Source organism: Pristiophorus japonicus, chromosome 6 (assembly GCF_044704955.1).
Source record: "Pristiophorus japonicus isolate sPriJap1 chromosome 6, sPriJap1.hap1, whole genome shotgun sequence".
Classification (NCBI taxonomy): Eukaryota; Metazoa; Chordata; class Chondrichthyes; family Pristiophoridae; genus Pristiophorus; species Pristiophorus japonicus.
This window is the reverse complement of record NC_091982.1, coordinates 253789646-253817237: the sequence shown is the minus strand read 5'-3', so window position 1 is coordinate 253817237 and position 27592 is coordinate 253789646. Positions and strand designations below refer to the sequence as shown.

General features: G+C 47.9%; 1 protein-coding gene across 1 annotated transcript in view; it reads right to left on the bottom strand.

Annotated features, from left to right (window-relative positions):
• Window positions 1-11: 11 nt before the first annotated feature.
• LOC139266300 (leucine-rich repeat and IQ domain-containing protein 4-like) overlaps window positions 12-27592 on the bottom strand; it is a 45905-nt gene continuing 18324 nt past the window's right edge. The window contains exons 3-5 of the mRNA XM_070884123.1: window positions 7805-7943; window positions 2713-2909; window positions 12-573 (exon numbers count right to left, since the gene is read on the bottom strand). Coding sequence (XP_070740224.1) covers window positions 463-573; window positions 2713-2909; window positions 7805-7943 — 447 coding nt within the window. The 3' untranslated portion in view covers window positions 12-462. The remainder of the gene's footprint in view (window positions 574-2712; window positions 2910-7804; window positions 7944-27592) is intronic.

The following is a 27592-nucleotide window of genomic DNA, read 5'->3' as shown; positions in this document are numbered from 1 at the left end:
GGTGCCAGGAGGTTTATGTCAGACACTGGAGACTGAGCATCTAGCATGTTCTGTCACTCACTCCATCACTGAACATACCTATCAACAGATTGTGCTTTAACTACCAACAAGCAGACAATTCAGAGAATGACCTTTGAACTTGCTAGAGGAGGTGAAACTAGTCTTCCGCGATAGCAAATCAGCAGCTGGTTTAATCAGGCTGTGATTCGCTGTTGGCGGTTTTGGCACATCCCTGTGGTATCTATAATTCTATGCACAATTTTCACATTCCACCAATTCTATTGAGGGTGGCCTGTAGTTGGATTCGAAGAAAGTGTACTGGCTCTTGTGGAAACAAGTCTTTTGTCCTCATGTCCATTGAGCTCAATAAATGAGCCCGTTTTCTGAAGCCTGATTGTCAGCACTTCCAGCGTTTATACATTCACATTTCTCTCATCTGATTTCACAGTTGCAAGTGTTTGATTACTTGTTCTTCCCTTTGACTTTCTTCCCTTTCTTGTCCTTCTTTGGAAACAAGTTTTTGAATGGTCCCAGTTCCTTCCGCACCATCATTCCACGCCACCACGCTTGGACCTATCCGATGGAGGAATAAACACTGAATGAGGAATCGGTCTGTAGCTCTCTGCTTGTGGGTGACAGGCTGGTGGAGAAGCAGCCAGGGGGAGCGAGGGAGGGAATAGAGAGATGGCGTGGTGAGAGATGTGGCCCTGGCTTGAACAGAGAGCAGAGGTCAGCAGACTGGTACAGGGGGGCAATGGGGCCCAGCATTTCATGCAGAGCCCGGGAAGCAGCAACATGATGAGTGGGAGCAGCCAGTAAAGGGGCGAGTGAAACCTGGGGATCTTACTGTGCATAAATAGTTAAAGATTATTTCCACTGGTGGAATGGGGAACGAGAATGGAAAACGAGGATTCACACTGGAAGAGCTGAGTGGGAATGGAGGAGGAAGGTTCTTAAATTGAGGGCTATTAGACCGAGGGATGCTTCACCACAAGTGGTTATTGGGGCAGAGACAAGATCATTTAAAAGGAAATTGGATAAATATTTGAATAGTGGGAATATAAAAAGATCTTTGGGGAGTGGGGTTACAGGAAAGTGCATCAGCACATTGGGGGCTGAACGGCCTCCTCCTATGCTGTAATTTCTATCATTCTATGAAAACTCTCCTTTTTTGAGTTGGTGCTCATGGAGAGTTTTAGAAATGTTGGTGCTAAGCGGCTTTTCGGGCCCCGGTCTGGGAGGCCCCGGTCTGAGACGTGTGAAGTCAGAGTACAGATAGCTCGGACTGAGGCTCCCAGCTCAGAGTCGACGCCCTCACACACAACCGCAACCAGAACCGGGCCCAAACCAGAGTTCAAGGAGATCAGGAGCACGACTGTGCCTGACCGACCTTGTGCAGTGCGGGGCAGTCGGGCTGCGGTTTCCGGATGACTATCAGTGGGTCATTGCAGCACTACTAATTACAAGTAGGATATCGGGCATCCATCACTACCAGTTATATTTGGACTATCAGCAAGTTATTGCAGTACTGTTAGTTATGAGGAGAACCTGAGTGTTACCACCATTACTATTAGTTATTGGTGCAATTTCAGTGAGTTATCATTTGGTACTGGTGGATTCAAAGTTCCTCCCACCTCTGGTTTCACCGCGGAATTACTTCACCGCCCGCTCTTTCTCCCCTTCATTCAATCAGTTTACCCTCCCCTCCCTGCTCTGTGATTCTCCGTTACCCGCCTCCCCTGTATCCTGCCCCTCATCAGTGTGTGAGGGTCACTGGGCTGTTCAGCTGGTCAGCCGGAGCAGCACACACCAATCCTGCCCTCACACGACATGCATTGACTGGGCAGTGATCAGGAGCAGGAACCCTGGCTGATTCCCCCTCTCTCTCTAATCCAGGGGACACTGAGCAGTGATCAGGAGCAGGAACCCTGGCTGATTCCCCCTCTCTCTCTAATCCAGGGGTCACTGGGCAGTGATCAGGAACAGGAACCCTGGCTGATTTTCCCTCTCTCTAACCCAGGGGTCACTGGACAGTGATCAGGAGCAGGAACTCTGGCTGATTCTCCCTCTCTCTAACCCAGGGGTCACTGGACAGTGATCAGGAACAGGAACCCTGGCTGATTCCCCCTCTCTCTCTAATCCAGAGGTCACTGGGCAGTGATCAGGAGTAGGAACCCTGGCTGATTTCCCCCTCTCTCTAACCCAGGGGTCACTGGACAGTGATCAGGAACAGGAACCCTGGCTGATTTCCGCTTTCTCTAACCCAGGGGTCACTGGACAATGATCAGGAGCAGGAACCCTGGCTGATTTCCCTTCTCTCTAACCCAGGGGTCACTGGACAATGATCAGGAGCAGGAACCCTGGCTGATTTCCCTCTCTCTCCAACCCAGGGATCACTGGACAGTGATCAGGAACAGGAACCTGGGCTGATTTCCCTTCTCTCTAACCCAGGGGTCACTGGACAGTGATCAGGAGCAGGAACCCTGGCTGATTTTCCCTCTCTCTAACCCAGGGGTCACTGGACAGTGATCAGGAACAGGAACCCTGGCTGATTTCCCTCTCTCTCCAACCCAGGGGTCACTGGACAGTGATCAGGAGCAGGAACCCTGGCTGATTTCCCCTCTCTTTATTTCAATTCTGCCAAAACAAAGGTGTAGCCTAAAACCCAGGCCATTTTTTTGACCTAGCCTTTAAATCTCAGTCAGAGAGTACCTTGGTTGCCTTGAGATGTTGGATCCTCTTTATCTGTAAGTATTGGAATATGGCAGAAATTCCCTGCTGGCAAATTTCACCTAAATCCTTTTCCAATGGGTTTCTTTCCAGGGACAGGACTTCCAGTTTCTGCAGTTGGTCCAAGTTCGCTGGGAGATTAGATATTCGATTACAGTTCACTAGAAGCATCTGCAAGCCTGTGGGAATGCACTAAGTTTAGTAAGAGTACTTTTCTTTCTAAAAAGCTAAAGCTACTTAAAGCTTATTTTCAAATTCTTCCATTGCACACAATTGGTCCTTTGTCGATTATCCTGTTCCCAGCACCCAGCCCTCTACACTTGTTGATTGGAGATGATATTTCAATATTCGACAAAACTTATCCAGGCAAGATTTTGTCTCCAATGATCAATCCAAATCTGTGGGGGCACACGCTAAAGATCAGGCGTTTAGAGTAAGACGGCAAATGATGGGGAACTTGGCGGGAAGGGTAATAGAGTTACTAGGGAACAGCTTGGGCCTGAAAGTATAAAGAGCTAGTTAGGTGGTTTGTAGAGAAGCTTGTGAGCTTTAAGCAGACGAGTCGGCGGGTTCTCGCTGCCTAATGGGCTTTTCCGCTACTTTGATAGAGGTTCAAAATCATGAGGGGGCTAGACAGAGTAGATAGAGAGAAGCTGTTCCCACTGGCACAAAGGTCAAGAACCAGAGGACTCAGATTTAAGGTGATTGGCAAAAAAACAAAGGCGACATAAGAAAAAACGTTTTTATGCAGCAAGTGGTTAGGATTTGGAATGCACTGAGAGGGTGGTGGAGGCAGACTCATATCACAGCTTTCAAAAGGGAAATGGATAAGTATCTGAAGGAAAGAATTTGCAGGGCTACGGGGAAAAGGCGGGGGAGTGGAACTAGCTGAGGTGCTCTTGCAGAGAGGCGGCATGAATGGCCTCCTTTTTGTGCTGTAACCATCCAAGTCATATATTGGATCTGGTGTTTCGTAGTGAGCCTGACCTCTTATCAGGCCTCCATGTGGGGGAACATCTGGGCAACAGTGATCACATTATACAGTCCCAATTGGCTAGTAGAACTAACGGTACTGAGAACCGAAAACTCGTGCCGGATTTCAGAAGGGCAAACTTCTCCAAAATGGCAGATGATTTGGAACAGGTAAATTGGCTAACCCTCCGCAGTAGTGATGTGACCGATGTTGAATATAAATGGAAAGTTTTTAAGAATAAGATTAAAAATGTGGAAAACAAACATGTACCCAAAATCAAAAGAAGGAAATGTGATAAGGAAAAGCCGAGATGGCTGACTGGCTCTGTACAAAGACAAATAATTTCGAAACAAAAATGTTGCTATAAATTAAAGACATTTAACACTCAAATGAATAGGGTTGAATACAAGGAACAACTAAAGCAAACGATGGCTGCTCTTCGATCAGCAAAAAGGCTAATGGAAAAAAGGATTGTGAAGAGCTTTTTTAGTTATGTGAAGAGTCAGAGAACTATCAAAGACTGTTTTGGGCCACTGAAGGGTGTTCGAGGATAGGTTACAAAGGACTCACTGAGTATAGCGGAAATATTAAATGAGTACTTTGCATCAATATTCACCCTTTAACATCATGCTCAAATATTAGAATTTAATAATATTAGTTTTATCAGTAACATTACATAGATAAGCATATTGTTTTAAAAAGAATTAAGAATTTAAAATAAATAGAGCAGCAGGGCCGGACGATATCCACTCGAGGGTCCTCCGGAAGATGGGACATGGGACATGTGCTGTACGAGCCCCTGGCCTGTATGTTTAATACCTCACTGCGCTTTGGAATGGTTCCTACAGATTGGAAGGAGGCTAATGTGACAAGGCAGATCCGGCTAACTGTAGGCCCATCAGTTTAACATCAGTAATAGGGAAGTTGCTTGAAAGAATCATAAGGGATGCAATATATCATGTGGATAGGGAGGGATATATTAGGGACACTCAACATGGCTTCATAAAAAAAAAGTCATTTCTCACAAATCTAATTGTATTTTTTGAAGAAGTTACAAAGTTGGTGGATGAGGGAAGCCCAGTAGACATTATCTACTGAAATTTCCAAAAAGCTTTTGACAAGGTACTGCACAAGAGGCTTCTCTATAAGATCGGAGCCTCTGGAATATTAGTGATAATATGTTGAGCTGGATACAGAACTGGCTGGCAGGACGCAGGCAAAGAGTAGTTATAGATGGATTTGGATCTGTTTGGAGACTGGTCACCAGTGGTGTCCCCCAGAGATCAGTGTTGGGACCGTTGCTTTTCACTATTTTTATTAATGATCTGGATTCAGGAGTTGGCGGCACAATTTGCCGATGTTACCAAGATCTGTGCGAGTGCTAGAAGTGTAGGAGAGGCTCGTCTGATTCAGGCAGATCATAACGTGTTGGGAGACTGGGCTCATGACTGGAAAATGATGTATAACTTAGATAAGTGCAGTGTATGCATGTGGGCAGGGCAAATGCTCAACATTCATACACCTTCCAGGGAAAGGCATTAAAGATGGTGAAGATAGAAAGAGATTTGGACATTCCAGTGCACACATCCTTAAAGGTACACGAGCAATGCCGTGCAGCGATAGCAAGAGCAAATAGGGTGTTGGGGTGCATCCATAGGACAATTGAGTATAAGACGAGGTGTACTGTTTTGTCCTTGTACAAGGCCTTAGTCAGGCCGCACTTGGAATACTGTGTCCAGTTTTGGTCTCCTCACATGGTGGGTGATATTGAGGCTAATTCCAAGTCTAAAGCATCTTAGTTATCAAGATAGGTTAAAAGAGTTGGGACTCTTTACCTTAGAGCTGCATAGACTTGAGGGGGGTGGGGGGGGGGATATGATTGAGGTTTATAAGATAATGAAGGGAATAGACAGTGTTCCAGTTAAACGTTTATTTCAATTAAATAGGTTAGACAGGACCAGGGGGCACAAATTTAAGTTATATAAGGCTAGATCGAGGTTAGATGTCAGGAGGTGGATCTTTTCACAGAGAACAGTCAGCCTCTGGAACAAGCTGCCCTCTCATGTAGTGGATGCAGATTGATTGAACTCCTTCAAGCAAAAGCTGAATTTGTTTCTGGCTGCGACGGAGATTAACTCTTACAGAAGGTCAGTGCTGCAGGGAATTTAATGGCCAGAGTGATCTCCTGGACTAGTTTCAATCATCTAGATGGGTCGGAGAAGAATTTCCCAGATTTTTTTCCCCCAAATTGGCCTGGGTTTTTTAATCTTTTTTTTTTACCTCTCCCAGGAGATCACACGGTTTCGGGAGGGGTGGGGTGTATATGTTGTGATACGCGGGGTATCGCAATTGTGTGGGACAGGCTCGATGGACCAGATGGGCTTTACCAGTCCGTCATTGGTCGTATTTTCTATGATTCTGATTCTCACCATTTTTCTAAATCTCTTTTTTTTAAAATCACCTGTCGATTAAGGAATATCTGAATGTTGATTGGTTGATTGTGTCCCGATAGCTTTAATTTTCATTATATGAATGCAAACTAAAAATTTAAAATGGGGAAAGGGTTTATTGTCCGTGATCTATTCCTTCCTCAGGCTAAACACAATCAACCATTTAATTGAAATTAAAAACAGAAAATGTTGGAAATACTCAGTGGGTCAGGCAAGTTCATAGAGAAACAGAGTTAACATTTCAGGTTGATGACCTTTCGTCAGAACTATTTAATTGGCGCTGTCCACCCACTTAGTCTCCTGAGGTTCTTGCTCCACCACTATGCGGGGAGGACAGCCTGTAGCCCTGTCCATACTCGCATCAACAATGGCCAATTGGTTAGGGTACAAATCGAGAGCAGTGACCGTGGAACTATGGTCCATGGAGGAGGTGGGACTGTCTGGAGGGCAGGTCATGAAGGAAATGTCTATATTCTCATAACTCCACTGTCTAGCCAGCAATAAACATAAGAAATTGAAGCAGGAGTAGGTCATTGGCCTCTCGAGCCTGCTCTGCCATTCAACAAGATCATGGCTGATCTGATCCTGGACTCAGCTCCACTTCCCTCCCGCTCCCCATAACCCTCGACTCCCTTATCGTTCAAAAATCTGTCTATCTCCACCTTAAATATATTCAATGACCCAGCCTCCACAGCTCTCTGGGGTACAGAATTCCACAGATTCATGACTCTCTGAGAAGAAATTACTCCTCATCTCAGTTCTCAATTCTACGCCCCCTAACTCTAGATTCCCCCACGAGTAGAAATATCCTCTCTGCATCCAACTTGTCGAGCCCCTTCATTATCTTACATGTTTCAATAAGATCACCTCTCATTTTTCGAAACTTCAATGAGTACAGGCCCAACCTACTCAACCTTTCTTCATAAGTCAACTCCCTCATCTCCGGAATCAACCTAGTGAACCTTCTCTGAACAGCCTCCAATGCAAGTATATCCTTCCTTAAATACGGAGACGAAAACTGTATGCAGTACTCTAGATGTGGTCCCACCAATACCCTGTACAGTTGTAGCAGGACTTCTCTGCTTTTATACTCCATCCCCCTTGCAATAAAGGCCAACATTCCATTTGGCTTCCTGATTACTTGCTGTACCTGCATACTAACTTTGTGTTTCACGCACAAGGACCCCCAGGTCCCTCTGTACTGCAGCATTTTGTAATCTCTCTCCATTTAAATAATTTTTTTTTTTCCTGCCAAAGTGGATAATCTCACATTTTCCCACATTATACTCTATCTGCCAAATTTTTGCCCACTCACTTAGCCTGTCTATGTCCCTTAGCAGATTATGTGTGTCCTCCTCACAATTTGCTTTCCCACCCATCTTTGTATCGTCAGCAAACTTGGCTACATTACACTTGGTGCCTTCATCCAAGTCATTAATATAGATTGTAAATAGTTGAGGCCCCCGCACCAATCAATGCTCAATGCTGAACTGTTCCAAAAATATTGTTTTTTTCTAGGTGAGGATTTGAAGCATCGTGGGACCAGATGACTCAGCACAGACTAGCGATTGAAGCTGGCATCTTGTTGCGGTTGTATGCCTGTGTCCACATGGGACGAGGTGGAGACAGGCTGACAGACAGAGTTGAGTACCTTGGATGTCCGCAATGGATCCAGGTAATTCCAACAGACGGTTTTCATGGCAGTCAAGCACAGTCAAGTTCTGCAGCAACCCAATTGTTGATGGCAAAAACTCAATCTCGTTGTTTTCCAGGTACAATTCCTTCAGGTTCTGAAAATATAAACAGGGTGTTCAGATTGTAGTAAGACTGACTGGCCAGTGGAACAGTGGGCCTTACTGCTGCTCCCTGACCTATTCTGCAATGTGAGTCCAATGTATTACACAGGATAAACGGCACAGAAACAGGCCATTCGGCCCAACCAGGCCATTCGGCCCATCCAGGCTGTGCCAGCATTTATGCTCCACTCGAGCCTCCTCCCATCTTTCCTCATCTAAATCTAGTATCACCCTCCATTCCCTTCGCCCTCATATGCTTGTCTAGCCTCCCCTTAAATACATCTATACTATTCACTGCAATCACTCCCTGTGGTAGCGAATTCCACATTCTCACCACTCTCGGGATAAAGCAGTTTCTTCTGAATTCCCTATTGGATTTCTTGGTGACTATCTTATATTGATGGCCTCTAGTTTTGCTCTTCCCCACAAGTGGAAACATTCTGTATCCATTCTACCAAAGGATTTCATGATTTTAAAGACCTTTATTAGGTCATCCCTCACCCAACCTGTTCATCCTTTCCTGATAGGTATACCCTTGCATTTCTGGCATCATCCTTGTAAATCTTCTCTGCACCCTCTCCAGTGTCTCTATATCCTTTTTATAATATGGTGACCAGAACTGTACGCAGAACTCCAAGTATGGTCTAACCAAGGTTCGATACACGTTTAGCATAAATTTTCAATTCTATACCTCTAGAAATAAACCCTAGTGCTTGGTTTGCTTTTTTATGGCCTTACTAACCTGTGACACTACGTTTAGTGAGTTGTGCTCAGAAATCCCTTTGCTCCTCTGCCTCATTTAGATTCTTATTTTCCAGGAATTTTCCAAATAAAAGTTCTCAATTGGGGGAAAGCCAATTTTGCTAACCTTAGAGGTGATTTGGCCAAAGTGGACTGGAAACTGCTAGAAGTTGGACCTCTCTGGTCCGTCACCGTCGAGACATGACCGGTGCCAGAAGAGAGAATTTTCCGAACCGCGGGAGGTCGGTGCTGGTGATCGCTGAGGCAGGGAAGTTTGGTGATTGGTCATTTCTCTGTCTGTCTGTCCGCCTCGGGTCTGATGCCCTTTCACTGCGCCGTCAAGTCCCACAATCGCACAATGAGGGAGCAACGTGAGTCGCTAAGCATTACAATGAACTCCGAGCCCAGGCCCAGGGAAGCAACAGCAGCTCCACAAACTAACGCCGAACCACGGATGGTTCCGGACTAGAGAGTCCCGGACCAGAGAGGTTCAACCAGTACTGAAGGTAAATCAGTGTCAGAGCAGTGGGAGGCATTCAAGGAGGAGATCCGGAGGGTTCACAGCAAGTATGTTCCCTTTAAAAAAAAAGGGCGAGACTAACAAATCTAGAGCCCCCTGGATGTCGAGGGGCATACAGGGTAGGATAAAGAAAAATATGGAGGCTTCTGATAGATACCGAGGGGTCAATATTGCAGAATCTCTAGAGGAGTGTAGAAAGTCCAGGGGTGAAATTAATAAATAGGAAAGCAAAGAGAGAGCATGAAAACATTTTGGCAAGTAAAATCAAGGAAAATCCAAAGATGTTTTATAAATACATTAAAAGCAAGAGGATAACTAGAGAAAGAGTAGGGCCTATTAGTGACCATAATGATAATCTGTGTGTGGAGGCGGAAGACGTGGGTATGGTTCTTGATGAATACTTTGTATCTGTTTTCACAAAAAAGAGGGGCAATGCAGATATTGCTATCAGGGAGGAGTGTGAAATATTAAATGAAATTAACAGTGAGAGAGAAAGTATTAAGGGGTTTAGCAGCTTTGAAAGTGGATAAATCCCCAGGCCTGGATGAAATGTATCCCAGGCTATTAAGAGAAGCAAGAGGAGAAATAGCAGAGGCTCTGACCATCATTTTCCAATCCTCTCTGGTTGCAAGTGTGGTGCCGGGGGACTGGAGGACTGCTAATGCTGTACCTTTGTTTAAAAAGGGAGACAGGGATAGACCGAGTAATTACAGGCCAGTCAGCCTAACCTCGGTGGTGGGATAATTATTGGAAAAAATTCTGAGGGCAGGAAAAATTTTCATTTAGAAAGATATGGATCAATCAAGGACAGTCAGCATAAATTTGTTATGGGAATGTCATGTCTGACTAACTTGATTGAATTTTTTGAGGAGATAACCAGGAGGGTCGATGAGAGTAGTGCGTTTGATGTAGTGTATGTGGATTTTAGCAAGGCTTTTGATAAGGTCCCACATGGCAGACTGGTCACAAAAGTAAAAGCCCATGGGATCCAAGGGCAAAGTGCCAAGTTGGATTAAAAATTGGCTCAGAGTCAGGAAGCAAAGGGCAATGGTTGATGGGTGTTTTTGTGACTGGAAGGATGTTTCCAGTGGGGTTCCGCAGGGCTCAGTACTAGGTCTGTTGCTTTTTGTGGTACATATCAATGATTTAGACTTGAATGTAGGGGTATGATTAAGAAGTTTGCAGATGATGCATTGTCTGTGTGGTTGATAATGAAGAAGAAAGCTGTAGACTGCAGGAAGATATCAATGAACTGGTCAGATGGGTAGAACAGTGGCAAATGGAATTCAATCAGTTTTGGGTACTGCTGGGGGGAGGGGGGGGTTGACTCATCAGGGGAGGGCAGCAGCACCATGGGTGGCTCTGCTGCACAGGAGGGCAGGAAAAAGAGTGGGAGAGCTATAGTGGTAGGGGATTCTATTGTAAGGGGAATAGACAGACGTTTCTGCGGCCGCAATCGAGACTCTAGGATGGTACGTTGCCTCCCTGGTGCAAGGGTCAAGGATGTCTCGGAGCGGTTGCAGGACATTTTGGAGGGGGAGGATGAACAGCCAGTTGTCGTGGTGCATATAGGTAAAAAAACAAGATGAGGTCCTACAAGGTGAATTTAGGGAGCTAGGATTAAATTAAAAAGTAGGAACTCAAAAGGTAGTAATCTCAGGATTGCTACCAGTGCCACGTGCTAGTCAGAGAAGTTTTCGCAGGATAGCTCAGATGAATACGTGGCTTGAGGAGTGGTGCAGAAGGGAGGGATTCAAATTCCTGGGACCAGTTCTGGGGGAGCTGGGACCAGTACAAACCAAACGGTCTGCACCTGGGCAGGACCGGAACTGATGTCCTAGGGGGAGTGTTTGCTAGTGCTGTTGGGGAGAGGTTAAACTAATATGGCAGGGGGATGGGAATATACGCAGGGAGACAGAGGGAAGTAGAATGAGGGCAGAAGCAAAAGATAGAAAGAAGAAAAGTAAACGTGGAGGGCAGAGAAACCCAAGGCAAAAATCAAAAAGGGCCACATTACAGCAAAATTCTAAAGGGGCAAAGTGTGTTAAAAAGACAAGCCTGAAGGCTCTGTTCCTCAATGCGAGGAGTATTCGTAATAAGGTGGATGAATTAACTGCATAGGCAGCAATTAATGAATATGATCTAATTGGCATCATGGAGACATGGCTCCAGGGTGACCAAGACGGGGAACTCACTGTCCAGGGGTATTCAACATTCAGGAAGGATAGACAGAAAGGAAAAGGAGGTGGGGTAGCGTTGCTGGTTAAAGAGGAAATTAACGCAATAGTAAGGAAGGACATTAGCTTGGATGATGTGGAATCTGTATGGGTGGAACTGCGGAATACCAAAGGGCAGAAAACGCTAGTTGGAGTTGTGTACAGACTACCAAACAGTAGTAGTGAGGTTGGGGACCGCATCAAACAAGAAATTAGGGATGCGTGCAATAAAGATACAGCAGTTATCATGGGCGACTTTAATCCACATATGGGGGCCAAGTTTTGGCCCGAGTTGCTCCTGTTTTTTTGGAGCAACTGGTTTAGAATGGAGTATGTTAGAAATTGCAATTCTCGGCATTTAGTTTGCTCCAGTTCTAGTCAGTTAGAACAGTTTCAGTTTGGAACAGATTTTTTTTCCAAAAAGGGGGCGGGACCGGCCACTTACGCCCATTTTGAAAGTTTAGGCAGTGAAAACTTACTCCAAACTAACTTAGAATGGAGTAAGTGTAGATTTTTGTACACTCAGAAAAACCTTGTCTACACTTAGAAAATCAGGCGTAGGGAATGGGGTGGGTGGGGGGGGGGGGTTTAAGGGAGGTTTACAAACATTAGACACTTCATAATAAAGGGAAAAAAATTTAAAAATCAAGAAATAAAACATTTTCTACTTACCGACTGCAGCACCGGGAGAAACACTCTCTATGGAGGAGGGGGCGGAGAGGAAGGGGGGGGGAGGAGAGGAGAAGGGGGGGGGGAGGAGAGGAGAAGGGGGGGGGAGGAGAGGAGAAGGGGGGGGGAGGAGAGGAGAAGGGGGGGGGAGGAGAGGAGAAGGGGGGGGGAGGAGAGGAGAAGGGGGGGGGAGGAGAGGAGAAGGGGGGGGGAGGAGAGGAGAAGGGGGGGGGAGGAGAGGAGAAGGGGGGGGGAGGAGAGGAGAAGGGGGGGGGAGGAGAGGAGAAGGGGGGGGGAGGAGAGGAGAAGGGGGGGGGAGGAGAGGAGAAGGGGGGGGGAGGAGAGGAGAAGGGGGGGGGAGGAGAGGAGAAGGGGGGGGGAGGAGAGGAGAAGGGGGGGGGAGGAGAGGAGAAGGGGGGGGAGGAGAGGAGAAGGGGGGGGGAGGAGAGGAGAAGGGGGGGGGAGGAGAGGAGAAGGGGGGGGGAGGAGAGGAGAAGGGGGGGGGAGGAGAGGAGAAGGGGGGGGGAGGAGAGGAGAAGGGGGGGGGAGGAGAGGAGAAGGGGGGGGAGGAGAGGAGAAGGGGGGGGAGGAGAGGAGAAGGGGGGGGAGGAGAGGAGAAGGGGGGGGAGGAGAGGAGAAGGGGGGGGAGGAGAGGAGAAGGGGGGGGAGGAGAGGAGAAGGGGGGGGAGGAGAGGAGAAGGGGGGGAGGAGAGGAGAAGGGGGGGGAGGAGAGGAGAAGGGGGGGGAGGAGAGGAGAAGGGGGGGGAGGAGAGGAGAAGGGGGGGGAGGAGAGGAGAAGGGGGGGGAGGAGAGGAGAAGGGGGGGGGAGGAGAGGAGAAGGGGGGGAGGAGAGGAGAAGGGGGGGGGAGGAGAGGAGAAGGGGGGGGGAGGAGAGGAGAAGGGGGGGGGAGGAGAGGAGAAGGGGGGGGGAGGAGAGGAGAAGGGGGGGGGAGGAGAGGAGAAGGGGGGGGGAGGAGAGGGGGAGAGAAGGGGGGGGAGGAGAGGAGAAGGGGGGGGAGGAGAGGAGAAGGGGGGGGAGGAGAGGAGAAGGGGGGGGAGGAGAGGAGAAGGGGGGGGAGGAGAGGAGAAGGGGGGGGAGGAGAGGAGAAGGGGGGGGAGGAGAGGAGAAGGGGGGGAGGAGAGGAGAAGGGGGGGGAGGAGAGGAGAAGGGGGGGGAGGAGAGGAGAAGGGGGGGGAGGAGAGGAGAAGGGGGGGAGGAGAGGAGAAGGGGGGGGAGGAGAGGAGAAGGGGGGGGAGGAGAGGAGAAGGGGGGGAGGAGAGGAGAAGGGGGGGGAGGAGAGGAGAAGGGGGGGGAGGAGAGGAGAAGGGGGGGGAGGAGAGGAGGGGGGGGAGGAGAGGAGAAGGGGGGGGAGGAGAGGAGAAGGGGGGGGAGGAGAGGAGAAGGGGGGGGAGGAGAGGAGAAGGGGGGGGAGGAGAGGAGAAGGGGGGGGAGGAGAGGAGAAGGGGGGGGAGGAGAGGAGAAGGGGGGGGAGGAGAGGAGAAGGGGGGGGAGGAGAGGAGAAGGGGGGGGAGGAGAGGAGAAGGGGGGGGAGGAGAGGAGAAGGGGGGGAGGAGAGGAGAAGGGGGGGGAGGAGAGGAGAAGGGGGGGGAGGAGAGGAGAAGGGGGGGAGGAGAGGAGAAGGGGGGGGAGGAGAGGAGAAGGGGGGGGAGGAGAGGAGAAGGGGGGGGAGGAGAGGAGAAGGGGGGGGAGGAGAGGAGAAGGGGGGGGAGGAGAGGAGAAGGGGGGGGAGGAGAGGAGAAGGGGGGGGGAGGAGAGGAGAAGGGGGGGGAGGAGAGGAGAAGGGGGGGAGGAGAGGAGAAGGGGGGGGGAGGAGAGGAGAAGGGGGGGGAGGAGAGGAGAAGGGGGGGGGAGGAGAGGAGAAGGGGGGGGGAGAGGTGAGAAGGGGGGGGGAGGAGAGGAGAAGGGGGGGGGAGGAGAGGAGAAGGGGGGGAGGAGGGAGGAGAAGGGGGGGGGAGGAGAGGAGAAGGGGGGGGAGGAGAGGAGAAGGGGGGGGGAGGAGAGGAGAAGGGGGGGGGGAGGAGAGGAGAAGGGGGGGGAGGAGAGGAGAAGGGGGGGGAGGAGAGGAGAAGGGGGGGTTGTGTGTGGAGAGGAGAAGGGGGGGGAGGAGAGGAGAAGGGGGGGGAGGAGAGGAGAAGGGGGGGGAGGAGAGGAGAAGGGGGGGGAGGAGAGGAGAAGGGGGGGGAGGAGAGGAGAAGGGGGGGGGAGGAGAGGAGAAGGGGGGGGAGGAGAGGAGAAGGGGGGGAGGAGAGGAGAAGGGGGGGGAGGAGAGGAGAAGGGGGGGAGGAGAGGAGAGGGGGGGGAGGAGAGGAGAAGGGGGGGAGGAGAGGAGAAGGGGGGGGAGGAGAGGAGAAGGGGGGGGAGGAGAGGAGAAGGGGGGGGAGGAGAGGAGAAGGGGGGGGGAGGAGAAGGGGGGGGAGGAGAGGAGAAGGGGGGGGAGGAGAGGAGAAGGGGGGGGAGGAGAGGAGAAGGGGGGGGAGGAGAGGAGAAGGGGGGGGAGGAGAGGAGAAGGGGGGGGAGGAGAGGAGAAGGGGGGGGAGGAGAGGAGAAGGGGGGGGAGGAGAGGAGAAGGGGGGGGAGGAGAGGAGAAGGGGGGGGAGGAGAGGAGAAGGGGGGGGAGGAGAGGAGAAGGGGGGGGAGGAGAGGAGAAGGGGGGGAGGAGGAGAAGAGAAGGGGGGGGAGGAGAGGAGAAGGGGGGGGGGGAGAGGAGAAGGGGGGGGGGGGGAAGAGAGGAGAAGGGGGGGGGGGGAGGAGAAGAGTGGGGGGGGGCTGAATGGGCCAGGCAAGGCCGGGCCCAAGACTTCAGGCGGGGCCCGTCCCCAGCACCGGATTTACAGGTAGGTGGCGTCGGGTCAGATCGGGTCCGGGGTCCGGGGTTGCGAGCTTCGGTCCAGTCAGGGGGAGCGCGGGTCGGGGTCGGTGTCGGGAGCACAGGTGGGTCGGGTCGGTCTGGGCGGCGGTGGTGGGAGGGAGGTCGGTTCGGTTCGGGTCGGGGGGCGGGGGGGAAAGAGGGCGGTCAGGTCGGGTCGGTCGGGGTGGTGGTGGGAGGGAGGTCGGTTCGGTTCGGGTCGGGGGCGGGGGGAGGAAGGTCAGGTTGGTTCGGGTCCGGTCCGGGTGGGGGCGGGGGGCGGGAGCGCGGGTCGGGGTCGGTGTCGGGAGCACAGGTTGGGTCGGGTCGGTGTTGGGGGGGGGGGAGAAGCGGGAGGTCAGGTCGGGTCGGTCGGGGTGGTGGTGGTGGGAGGGAGGTTCGGTTCGGGGGGGGCGGGGGAGAGGGTGGCCGGGTCGGTTCGTGTCGGGGGCGGGGGGAGGGAGGTCAGGTTGGGTCGGGTCCGGTCCGGGTGGGGGCGGGAGCGCGGGTCGTGTCGGGGGGCGGGGGGAGGTAAGTTCAGGTGTGAGTGGGGGGGGCGGGGGGAAGCGCGGGTCGGGTTGGTGGCGGGAAGAGGTCAGTTTAGGTGTGTGTGGGGGGGAGCGCGGATCGGGTCCGGTCCGGGGGCGGGGGAGCGGGAGGCAAGTCAGTTCAGGTCCGGTCGGGAGGAAGCAGGAGCTGGGCGTGGGAGTCAGCCTTATCCATGGAGTCCCAGTGAGGCCATTCAGCCAGGGCTAGGGGCTGCCTGCTTCGGGCCCCTCCAACACAGTTTTGGGCGCCTGGAGCTTCTGCACATGCGCGGCCACTGTAGCGCGCATGTGCAGAGGTCCCAGCACTGTTTTTAGCGCAGGGACCTGGCTCCGCCCCCTACAGCTCGTGCTGCGCCGTGCCCGGCTCCAGAGGACCAGCAGGGAGCCGGAGAATAGGAGAGTTTTTTTTAGGCGCACTTTGTGGCGCGAAAAACGGGAGTCCAGATCCGGGCTGCGCCGTTCTAGGCGCGGCCCAAAACTTGGGCCCATAGATTGAGCTAACCAAACTGGTAGCAATGCGGTGGAGGAGGATTTCCTGGAGTGTATTAGGGATGGTTTTCTAGACCAATATGTTGAGGAACCAACTAGAGGGCTGGCCATCCTAGACTGGGTGATGTGTAATGAGAAAGGACTAATTAGCAATCTTGTTCTGCGAGGCCCCTTGGGGAAGAGTGACCATAATATGATAGAATTCTTTATTAATATAGAGAGTGACACAGTTAATTCAGAAACTAGGGTCCTGAACTTAAGGAAAGGTAACTTTGATGGTATGAGATGTGAATTGGCTAGCATAGACTGGCAAATGATACTTAAAGGGTTGACGGTGGATAGGCAAACATTTAAAGATCACATGGATGAACTTCAACAATTGTACATCCCTGTCTAGAAAAAAAATAAAACGGGGAAGGTGGCTCAACAATGGCCAACAAGGAAAATTAAGGATCGTGTTAAGTCCAAGGAAGAGGCATATAAATTGGCCAGAAAAAGCATCAAACCTGAGAACTGGGAGAAATTTAGAATTCAGCAGAGGAGGACAAAGGGTTTAATTAGGAGGGGGGAAATTGAGTATGAGAGGAAGCTTGCTGGGAATATAACAACTGACTGCAAAAGCTTCTATAGATATGTGAAAATTAAAAAGATTAGTGAAGACAAAAGTAGGTCCCTTGCAGTCAGATTCAGGTGAATTTATAGTGGGGAACAAAGAAATGGCAGACCAGTTGAACAAATACTTTGGTTCTGTCTTCACAAAGGAAGACACAAATAACCTTCCGGAAATACTAGGGGACTGAGGGTCTAGTGAGAAGGAGGAATTGAAGGGAATCCTTATTAGACGGGAAATTGTGTTAGGGAGATTGATGGGATTGAAGGCCGATAAATCCCAGGGGCCCAATAGTCTGCATCCCAGAGTATTTAAGGAAGTGACCCTAGAAATAGTGGATGCATTGGTGATCATTTTCCAACAGTCTATCGACTATGCATCAGTTCCTATGGACTGGAGGGTGGCTAATGTAACACCACTTTTTAAATAAGGAGGAAGAGAGAAAACATGGAATTATAGACCGGTTAGCCTGACATCCGTAGTGGGGAAAATGTTGTAATCAATTATTAAAAGGTGAAATAGCAGCACATTTGGAAAGCAGTGACAGGATCGGTCCAAGTCAGCATGGATTTATGAAAGGGAAATCATGCTTGACAAATCTTCTAGAATTTTTTGAGGATGTAACTAGTAGAGTGGACAAGGGAGAACCAGTGGATATGGTGTATTTGGACTTTCAAAGGGCTTTTGACAAGGTCCCACACAAGAGATTTGTGTGCAAAATTAAAGCACATGGTATTGAGGGTAATGTACTGATGTGGATAGAGAATTGGTTGGCAGACAGGAGGCAGAGAGTCAGGATAAACGGGTCCTTTTCAGAATGGCAGGCAGTGACTAGTGGGGTGCCGCAGGGCTCAGTGCTGGGACCCCAGCTATTTACAATATACATTAATGATGTAGATGAAGGAATTGAGTCTAATATCTCCAAGTTTGCAGATGACACTAAGCTGGGTGGCGGTGTGAGCTGTGAGGAGGATGCTAAGAGGCTTCAGGGTGACTTGGACAGGTTAGGTGAGTGGGCAAATGCATGGCAGATGCAGTATAATGTGGATAAATGTGAGGTTATCCACTTTAGGGGCAAAAACACGAAGGCAGAATATTATCTGAATGGCGGCAGATTAGGAAAAGGGGAGGTGCAACGAGACCTGGGTGTCATGGTTCATCAGTCATTGAAAGCTGGCATGCAGGTGCAGCAAGCGGTGAAGGTGGAAAATGGTATATTGGCCTTTATAGCTAGGAGATTTGAGTATAAGAGCAGGGAGGTCTTACTGCAGTTGTACAGGGCCTTGGTGAGGCCTCACCTGGAATATTGTGTTCAGTTTTGGTCTCGTAATCTGAAGGAGGTCATTCTTGCTATTGAGGGAGTACAGTGAAGGTTCACCAGACTGATTCCCGGGATGGCAGGACTGACATATGAGGAGAGACTGGATCGACTGGGCCTGTATTCACTGGAGTTTAAAAGGAAGAGAGGGGATCTCATAGAAACATGTAAAATTCTGACAGGACTGGACAGGTTAGATGCAGGAAGAATGTTCCCGATGTTGAAGTCCAGAACCAGTGGACACAGTCTAAGTTTAAGAGGTGAGCCATTTAGGACTGAGATGAGGAGAAACTTCTTCACTCAGAGTTGTTAACCTGTGGAATTCCCTACCGCAGAGTGTTGAGGCCAGTTCATTGGATATATTCAAGAGGGAGTTAGATATGGCCCTTACGGCTAAAGGGGTCAAGGGGTATGGAGAGAAAGCAGGAAAGGGGTACTGAGATGAATGATCAGCCATGATCTTACTGAATGGTGGTGCAGGCTCGAAGGGCCGAATGGCCTACTCCTGCACCTATTTTCTATTTTATAAGTGTGAGGTAATGCATTTGGGGAGGGCTAACAAGGCAAGGGAATACACATTAAATGGTAGGTCGCTGAGAAGTGTAGAGGGACGAGATCTTGAGATGCAGGTCTGCAGGTCCCTGAAGGTAGCAGGCCAGGTGGTTAAGGTGGTTAAGAAGGCATAAGGAATACTTGTATTCTATGCCTCAGCTAATAAAGGCAAGAGCGGGGAGATTATGCTTGAACTGAATAAAACACTGGTTAGGCCACAGCTAGAGTACTGCGTACAGTTCTGATCACCACATTACAGGAAGGACGTGATTTCACTGGAGAAAGTACAGAGGAGATTTACGAGAATGTTGCCTGGACTGGAGAATTTTAGCTATGAGGAAAGATTGGAGATGCTGTGTTTGTTTTCTTTGTAACAGAGGAGGCTGAGGGGAGATCTTATTGAGGTGTATAAATTATGAGCAGCCTAGATAGAGTGGATAAGAGGGACCTATTTCCCTTAGCAAAGGGGTCAACAATTAGAGGCGTAGATTTAAAGTAATTTGTTGGAGGTTTAGAGGGGATTTGAGGGGAAAACTTTTCACCCAGAGGGTGGTGGGGGTCTGGAACTCACTGCCTGAAAGGGTGGTAGAGGCAGAAACCCTCACCACATTTTAAAAATACTTGGATGTGCACCTGAAGTGCCGTAACCTACAGGGCTACGGACCAAAAGTGGGATTAGGCTGGAGAGCTCTTGGTTGGCCGGCACGGACATGACGGGCCGAAATGGCCTCCTTCGGTGCTGTAAATTTCTATGATTCGAAAAGTAATAAGTGACCTCTCCATTTTTCTAACCAAAATGTAGTACCTCATATTTATCGATGTTGAATTTCATTTGCCAATTATATGCAAGTTTATTGAGGTCTTCTTGTAATTTAAGAACATAAGAAATAAAAGCAGGAGTCGGCCATTTGGCCCCTCAAGCCTCCTCCCCCATTCAACACGATCATGGCTGATCTGATCATGGACTCAGCTCCACTTCACCGCCCACTCCCCATAACCCTTTACTCCCTTATCGCTCAAAAATCTGTCTTTCTCCGCCTTAAATATATTCAATGACCCAGCCTCCACAGCTCTCTGGGGCAGAGAGTTCCACAGATTTACAACCCTCAGAAGAAATTCCTCCTCATCCCTAGTGAATTTGTTGCCGTCCTCCTCAGCATTGACTATCCCACCACCACCCCACCACCACCCCCCCGTCCCCCCCGCCCGCCCAAATTTCGTGTCATCCACAAATTTAGATATTGTGGTTTTGATTCCAAAGTCTAAATTGTTAATGTAAATTGTGAACAACAGTGGTCCCAGCACTGATCCTTGTGGAACACCACTACCCACCTTCTGCCACTGTGAATTATTACCCTTTACCCCTACTCTCTGCTTTCTGTCTTGAAACCAGCTAGCTATCCATTCTGAGCTAAATGGAAGTTAATTTTCCTGGCATTCAGCGGCACGATGGTTTACCTGCTGTTGTGGTGGGAAATGCATCTGGAAAATTGATTGACTGAAAGACTGTTTCCTGATGCAACATGTTAATGAAGTAACTAGGGATAATCATATATTGGATCTGGTGTTTAGTCACGAGCCTGACCTCGTATCAGGCCTCCATTTAGGAACATCTGGGCAACAGTGATCGCAACATGATACGGTTCCAATTGGCTCATAGAACTAAAGGTACTGACAACCTGCAACTCGTACCGGATTTCAGAAGGGCAAACTTCTCCAAAATAGCAGATGACTTGGAACAGGTAAATTGGCTAACCTTCCTCGGTGGTGGCGAGACCTGTTTCAGCTGTGTCTGTGGGCAGCACACTCACCTCTGAGTCAGAAGGTTGTGGGTTCATGTCCCACTCCAGGGACTTGAGCACATAAATCTAGGCTGACACTCCAGTGCAGTGCTGAGGGAGCGCTGCACTGTCAGAGGTGCCGTCTTTCGGATGAGACGTTAAACCGAGGCCTCGTCTGCCCTCTCAGGTGGACGTAAAAGATCCCATAGCTCTATTTCGAAGAAGAGCAGGGGAGTTATCTCCGGTGTCCTGGGCCAATATTTATCCCTCAATCAACATAAGGAAACCAGACTCCCCACCCACCTTTTTCTTCAACCACTGTCTGGCCCACCTGTGACAGAGACTGTAATTCTCGTAGATGGGTCAGAGAGGAATTTCCCAGATTTTTTTTCCCCAAATTGGTTTGGCTTTTCTATCTGTTTTTTTTACCTCTCCCAGAAGATCACACGGTTTCGGGAGGGGTGGAGTGTGTATGTTGTGATACATGGGGGTATCGCAATTGTGTGGGACAGGCTGGATGGACCAGGTGATCTTTACCTGTCTGTCATTGTTCGTACTTTCGATTCCCAGCCAGCCACCAGTTGGATGTTTTAACGATATTCTTGGTCAGTGACTAGAAAAGTTTAATAATCATAGAATGATAGAAAATCCCAGCACTGAAGGCGGCCATTTGACCTGTAATTTATAACGTTCCAGCATGATCTCTTTGCTTTTATATTCTATTCCTCTATTTATAAACACAAGTAACCCATAAGCTGCTTTAAGCACCTTATCAACTTGCCCGGCCACCTTTAAGGACACCAAGGTCTCTCTGCTCATCTACACTTTACAATTGTGTCATTTCCAGTATCCTGACTTTCCATATTAATCCTCCCAAAGTTCATACTTCACACTTCTCCACAGTAAACTGCATCTGCCACACTTCTGCCCATTTCATCGTCCTGTCCGCCATCCTGAAGCCTGTAATTATCCTCATCACTATTGACTACGTTGGCAAGTTTCGTATCATCTGCAAAATTTATATTTCTGCTCCCTACACCGGAGACTAGGTCGTTTATAAAAATACAAAAGAGTAATGAACACGGTACGTCCCCAACTGGAGTATTGTGTCCAGTTCTGGGCACCACACTTTAGGAAGAATGTGAAGGCCTTCGAGAGGGGGTGCAGAAAAGGTTTACAAGAATGGTTCCAGGGATGAGGGACTTCAGTTACGTGGACTGGAGAAGCTGGGGTTGTTCTCCTTAGAGCAGAGCCTCCGGGAGGACACTGAGCACCTCGAGTCTCGTCGCCGAGAGTATGCAGAAAACAAGCGCAGGCAGCGGAAGGAGCGTCCGGCAAACCAGACTCCCCACCCACCCTTTCCTTCAACGACTGTCTGCCCCGCCTGTGACAGAGACTGTAATTCCCGTATTGGACTGTTCAGTCACCTGCAAACTCACTTTTAGAGTGGAAGCATTCCTCGATTTCAAGGGACAGCCTATGATGATGAAGGAACAGAAAAGGAACTTAACACAAGAACATAAGAAATAGGAGCAGGAGTAGGCTATTTGACCCCTTGAGCCTGTTCCACCATTCAATAAGATCATGGCTGATCTGATCATGGACTCAGCTCCACTTCCCTGCCCACTCCCCATAACCCTGTATTCCATTATCGCTCAAAAATCTGTCTATCTCCACCTAAATATATTCAATGATCCAGCCTCCACAGCTCTCTGGGGTAGAGAATTCCATAGATTTACAACCTTCTGAGAGAAGAAATTCCTCCTCATCTCAGTTTTAAATGGCTAGCCCCTTATTCTGAGACTATGCCCCCTAGTTTTAGTTTCCCCTATGAGTGGAAATATCCTCTCTGCATCCACCTTGTCGACCCCCTCATTATCTTATATGTTTCGATAAGATCACCTCTCATTCTTCTGAACTCCAATGTGTATAGGCCCAACCTGCTCAAACTATCTTCACAAATCAACCTCTTCATCTCCGAAATCAACCTAGTGAACCTTCTCTGAACAGCCTCCAATGCAAGTATATCCTTCTTAAATATGGAGACCAAAACTGTATGCAGTACTCTAGGTGTGGCCTCACCAATATTCTGTACAGTTGTAGCAGGACTTCTCTGCTTTTATACTCCATTCCCCTTGCAATAAAGGCCAACATTCCATTTGCCTTCCTGATTACCTGCTGTACCTGCGTACTAACTTTTTGTGTTTCATGTACAAGGACTCCCAGGACTCTCTGTACTGCAGAACTCTGCAATTTTTCTGACTTTAAATTATAATTTGCTTCTCTATTTTTTCTGTCAAAGTGGATAACTTCACATTTTTCCATATTATACTCCATCTGCCAATTTTTTGTCCATTCACTTAGCTAGTCTATATCCCTTTGCAGATTTCTTGTGTCCTCCTTACAACATGCTTTCCCACCCATTTTTGTATCATCAGCAAACTTGGCTACATTACACTCGGTTCCTTCATCCAAGTCATTAATATAGATTGTAAATAGTTGCGGCCCCAGCACTGATCCCTGCAGCACCCCTCTAGTCACTGTTTGCCAACTGGAAAATGATCCATTTATCCTGACTCTTTGTTTTCTGTTATTTAGCCAATCCTCTATCCATGCAAATATACTACCCCCAATCCAGTGAACTTTTATCTTGTGCAGTAACCTTTTATGTGGCACCTTATCAAATGCCATCTGGAAATCCAAATGCACCACATCCACTGGTTAACCCTGCTCGTTACTTCCTCAAAGAACTCCAGCAAATTTGTCAAACATGATTTCATTTTCATAAAACCATGCTGACTCTGCTTGATTGAATTATGCTTTTCCAAATGTCCCGCTACTACTTCCTTAATAATGGACTCCAGCATTTTCCCAACGACAGATGTCAGGCTAACTGGTCTATAGTTTCCCGCTTTCTGTCTGCCTCCTTTTTTAAAAAAGGGCGTTACATTTGCAGTTTTCCAATCCGCTGGGACCTCCCCAGAATCCAGGGAATTTCGGTAGATTAAACCAATGCATCCACTATCTCTGCAGCCACTTCTTTTAAGACCCTAGGATGCAAGCTATCAGGTCCAGGAAACTTGTCTGACTTTAGTCTCATTATTTTACCAAGTACTACCTCTTTAGTGATAGTGATTGTATTAAGTCCCTCCCTCCCTATAGCCCCTTGTTTATCCACTATTGGGATGTTTTTAGTGTCTTCTACCATGAAGACCGATACAAAATATTTGTTCAAAGTCCCTGTTCTGCATTATTAATTCCCCAGTCTCATCCTCTAAGGGACCAACATTTACTTTTGCCATTTTTTTCCTTTTTATGTACCTGTAGAAACTCTTACTGTTTTTATATTTCGTGCTAGTTTGCTTTCATAATCTATCTTCCTCCTCTTTATTATTTTTTAAGTCGTTCTTTGTTGGCTTTTAAAAGTTGCCCAATCCCCTGGCCTTCCACTAGTCTTTGCCACTTTGTATGCCCTTGTTTTCAATTTGATACCATCCCTTATTTCCTTAGTTAGCCACGGATGGTTATCCCTTCTCTTACTCATTGGGATATATTTTTGTTGAGGGTTATGAAATATCTCATTAAATGTCTGCCACTGCTCATCAACTGTCCCATACTTTAATCTATTTTCCCAGTCCACTTTAGTCCAACTCTGCCCACATACCTTTGTAGTCTCCTTTGTTTACGCTTAGGGCACTGGTTTGAGATCCAACTTTCTCACCATCCAAATGAATTTGAAATTCAACCATGCTATGGTAACTCATTCACAAAGGATCCTTTACTAGGAGATTGTTTATTAATCCTGTCTCATTACACAGTACCAGATCTAAGATAGTCTGCTCCCTGGTTGGTTCCGCAACGTAGTTTTCAAGGCAACTATTCCAGATTACACTATGAACTCTTCAAGGCTACCCTGGCCAATTTGATTTGTCCAATCAATATGAAGGTTAAAATCACCCATGATTATTGCCATTCCTTTATTACAAGCCTCCATTATTTCTTGATTTATACTCTGTCCAACAGTGTAGCTACTGTTAGGGGGCATATAGACTACGCCACCAGTGACTTTTTCCCATTATCCCTATCTCCATCCAAACTGATTCAACATCTTGATCTTCTGAGCCAATATGATTTCTCACTAACGCACTGATCTCATCCTTTATTAACAGAGCTATCCCACCTCCTTTTCCTTTCCGTCTGTCCTTCCGAATTGTCAAATACCCCTGAATATTTGGTTCCCAGACTTGGTCACCTTGCAATCACGTTTCTGTAATGGCTATCAGATCATACCCATTTGTATATACTTGTGCCTTCAACTCATCTATTTTGTTACAAATGCTACGTGCATTCAGACCTTTTAAGTTCGTCTTTTTTACCATTTTTTCCTCTTTGACCCCATTTTCTGAAACACTTTTATATTTATACTTTCTGTCCTTCCCGTCATGTTCTGGTTTTCATTTCCCCCACTGCTACCCTGCTCTATTGCCTTCTCCTTATTCTTTGACTTTTTAAATTTCCGCTCACCTGTTACCTTGCTGGATGTTTATTATAGACTCCAAATAGTGAGAGGGAGATCAAGGAGCAAATATGTCGGCAAATTTCAGGGTAATGTAAAACTAATAGAGCAGTAATAGTAGGAGACTTTAATTACCTGAATAATAGACTGGGGGGAAAAAAAAAAAGAGTAAAAGGACAAGGAGGGTGAAGAATTTTTAAATGTGCACAAATCACTGGAGTTTGGAAGAATGAGTGATGCTGAGAGGTTGCTACCCCTGGCTGGAGAGTCTAGAACTAGGCAGCACACTCTCAGAATAAAGGGTTGGCCATTTAGGACTGAGATGAGGAGAATTTGTTTCCACTCAGGGTTGTGGATCTGTGGAATTATCTGCCCCTGAGAGCTGTGCATGCTCAGTTGATGAGTATATTCAAGAAAGAGATAGATAGAATTTTGCAGTCCAGGGAAACCAAGGGATATGGGGATTAGGCGGGAAAGTGGAGTTGAGGTCGAAGATCAGCCATGATCTTATTGAATGGCGCAGCGACTCAAAAAGCCATGTGGCCTACTCCTGCTCCTATTTCTTATGTTCTTATGTTAATCGGCATCTTTCTAGCTCAACGTGTAGGATCTAGTTCTGGTGAATGAAGTCGAGCAGGTGAAGTGTGTTTCAGTGGGAGAGCATCTGGGTAATAGTGATCATAATATAATTAGGTTTAAAGGAGTTATGGAAAGGAGCAACTAAAAATCAAAGTTGAAAATATCCAACTGGAAGAGAGTCAATTTGGCTGATGAGAGAAGGGATTTAGCACATGTGGACTGGGATCACACATTGGCCAGGGTACCAGTCAATGGTCAATGGCCGGCCTTCAAGGCAGAGATAGTTCGGGTACAAATCAAGCACATTCCCATAAGGAGGAAAGATGGGGCGTCCAAAGCTGGAGCTCCCTGGATGATATAGGAAACAGAGGTTTAAATAAGAGAAAGGTGTTTTATGACAAATATCAAGTGCAGAATACAATGGAAAAGCAGGCAGAATAGAGAGAGTGCAGGGGGGGAATTATCAATGGATAGAAGAAGGGCAAAGAGAGTATGGGAAAAGATTAGCAGGCAACATAAAAGGGAACCCAAAATCTTTTATAAAAAAATAAAAATTAAAAGGATAGTTAAAAGAATGGTGGGGGCGGATTTGGGACAAAAAAATAAATCTTGAGGCATAGGGCCTGGCTGAGGTACTTCACAAAAGAAGAGGATGAAGTTAATGTTGCAGTAGAGGAGGAGGGAGTAGAGATATTGCATAGGATGAAAATATTATTGAAAGGAGGCGCAAAACAGGTTGGCATCACCCAGGAGTTAACCATCACCCAGTCGAGGTGGGATGCATCCTGTGTTGTTGAGCAAAGCTAGGGTGTAGATAGTAGAAGCTCTGACCACAATCTTCCAATCCTCCTTGGCTATGAGAGTGGTACCAGAGGACTGGAGGATTGCAAATGTTACACCCCTGTTCAAAAAAAGGGAGAGGGATGAACAGAGTAACTCCAGGCCAATCAGTCTAATGTCAGTGGTGGGAAAACTGCTAGAGACCATGGTCACAGATAAATTAATTCTCACTTGGTTAATAAGGGGGAGCCAGCACGGATTTGTTAAAGGCAACTTTTGTCTGATTTATTTGTTTGCAGAAGTAACAGAAAGCATTGATATATAGACTTTCAAAGGGCATTTGATAAAGTACCACATAACAGACTTATTTGGAAATTAGAAGCACATGGTATTAAAGGGACAGTGATAACGTGGGTACGTAATTGGCTAAGGGGTAGGAGGCAGAGAGCAGTGGTGAACGACTGTTTTTCTGACTGGAGAGAAGTATGAGGTGAGGTCCCCAGGGGTCGGTATTGGGACCATTGCTTTGCTTGGTATATATAAATGACCTGGACTTGGGTATGGGGAGGATAGTTTTGAAGTTTGCGGGTAATACAAAACTTGGCAACGAAGTAAATAGTGAGCAGAATAGTAGCAGACGTCAGGCGGACATAAACAGACACATCGCAGATGCAATTTAATGTGGATAAGTGTGAAGTAATTTGGGAGGAACAAAATGGAGAGGCAGTTTAATCTCAATGCTAATACAAAAAGGAAAGTACTGCGGATTCTAGAAATCTGAAATAAAAACGGAAAATGCTGAAAATACTCAGCAGGTCAGGCAGCATCTGTGGAGAGGAAAACAGAGTTAACATTTCAGGTCGATGCCTTTTCGTCACAACTAGAAAAATTTAGAGATGCAGCAGATTTTAAGCAAGTCCAGGGACAGGAAAGAACAAAAGGGAAGGTCTGTGATAGGGTGGAAGACAGGAGAGATTAAATGACAAAAGGGATGATGGTGCAAGGTAAATGGTGACGATAATGGAACAAGTAAAGAAGCAAAAGATGAGTCTAGAACAGATGTAAATGGGAATGGCAGAATCATCAATGTGAAAAAACAGCAGAGGTTATGGTCTGAAATTGTTGAACTCGATGTTAAGTCCAGAGGGTTGTAAAATGCCTAAACAAAAGACGAGTTAACTGTTCCTCGAGCTTGCATTGAGCTTCATCGGAACAGTGCAGGAGGCCGAGGACGGAGAGGTCAGAGTGGGATCGGAGCGGGGAATTAAAGTGACGGGTGACCACAAGCTTAGGGTCACACTTGCGGACTGAATGGAGGTGGAGGTGTTCTGCAAAGCGGTCACCCAATCTACACATGGTCTCCCCCAATGTAGAGGAGACCACATCGTGAACAGCAAATACAGTATACTAAATTGAAAGAAGTACAAGTAAATCACTGTTTCATCTGGAAGGAGTAT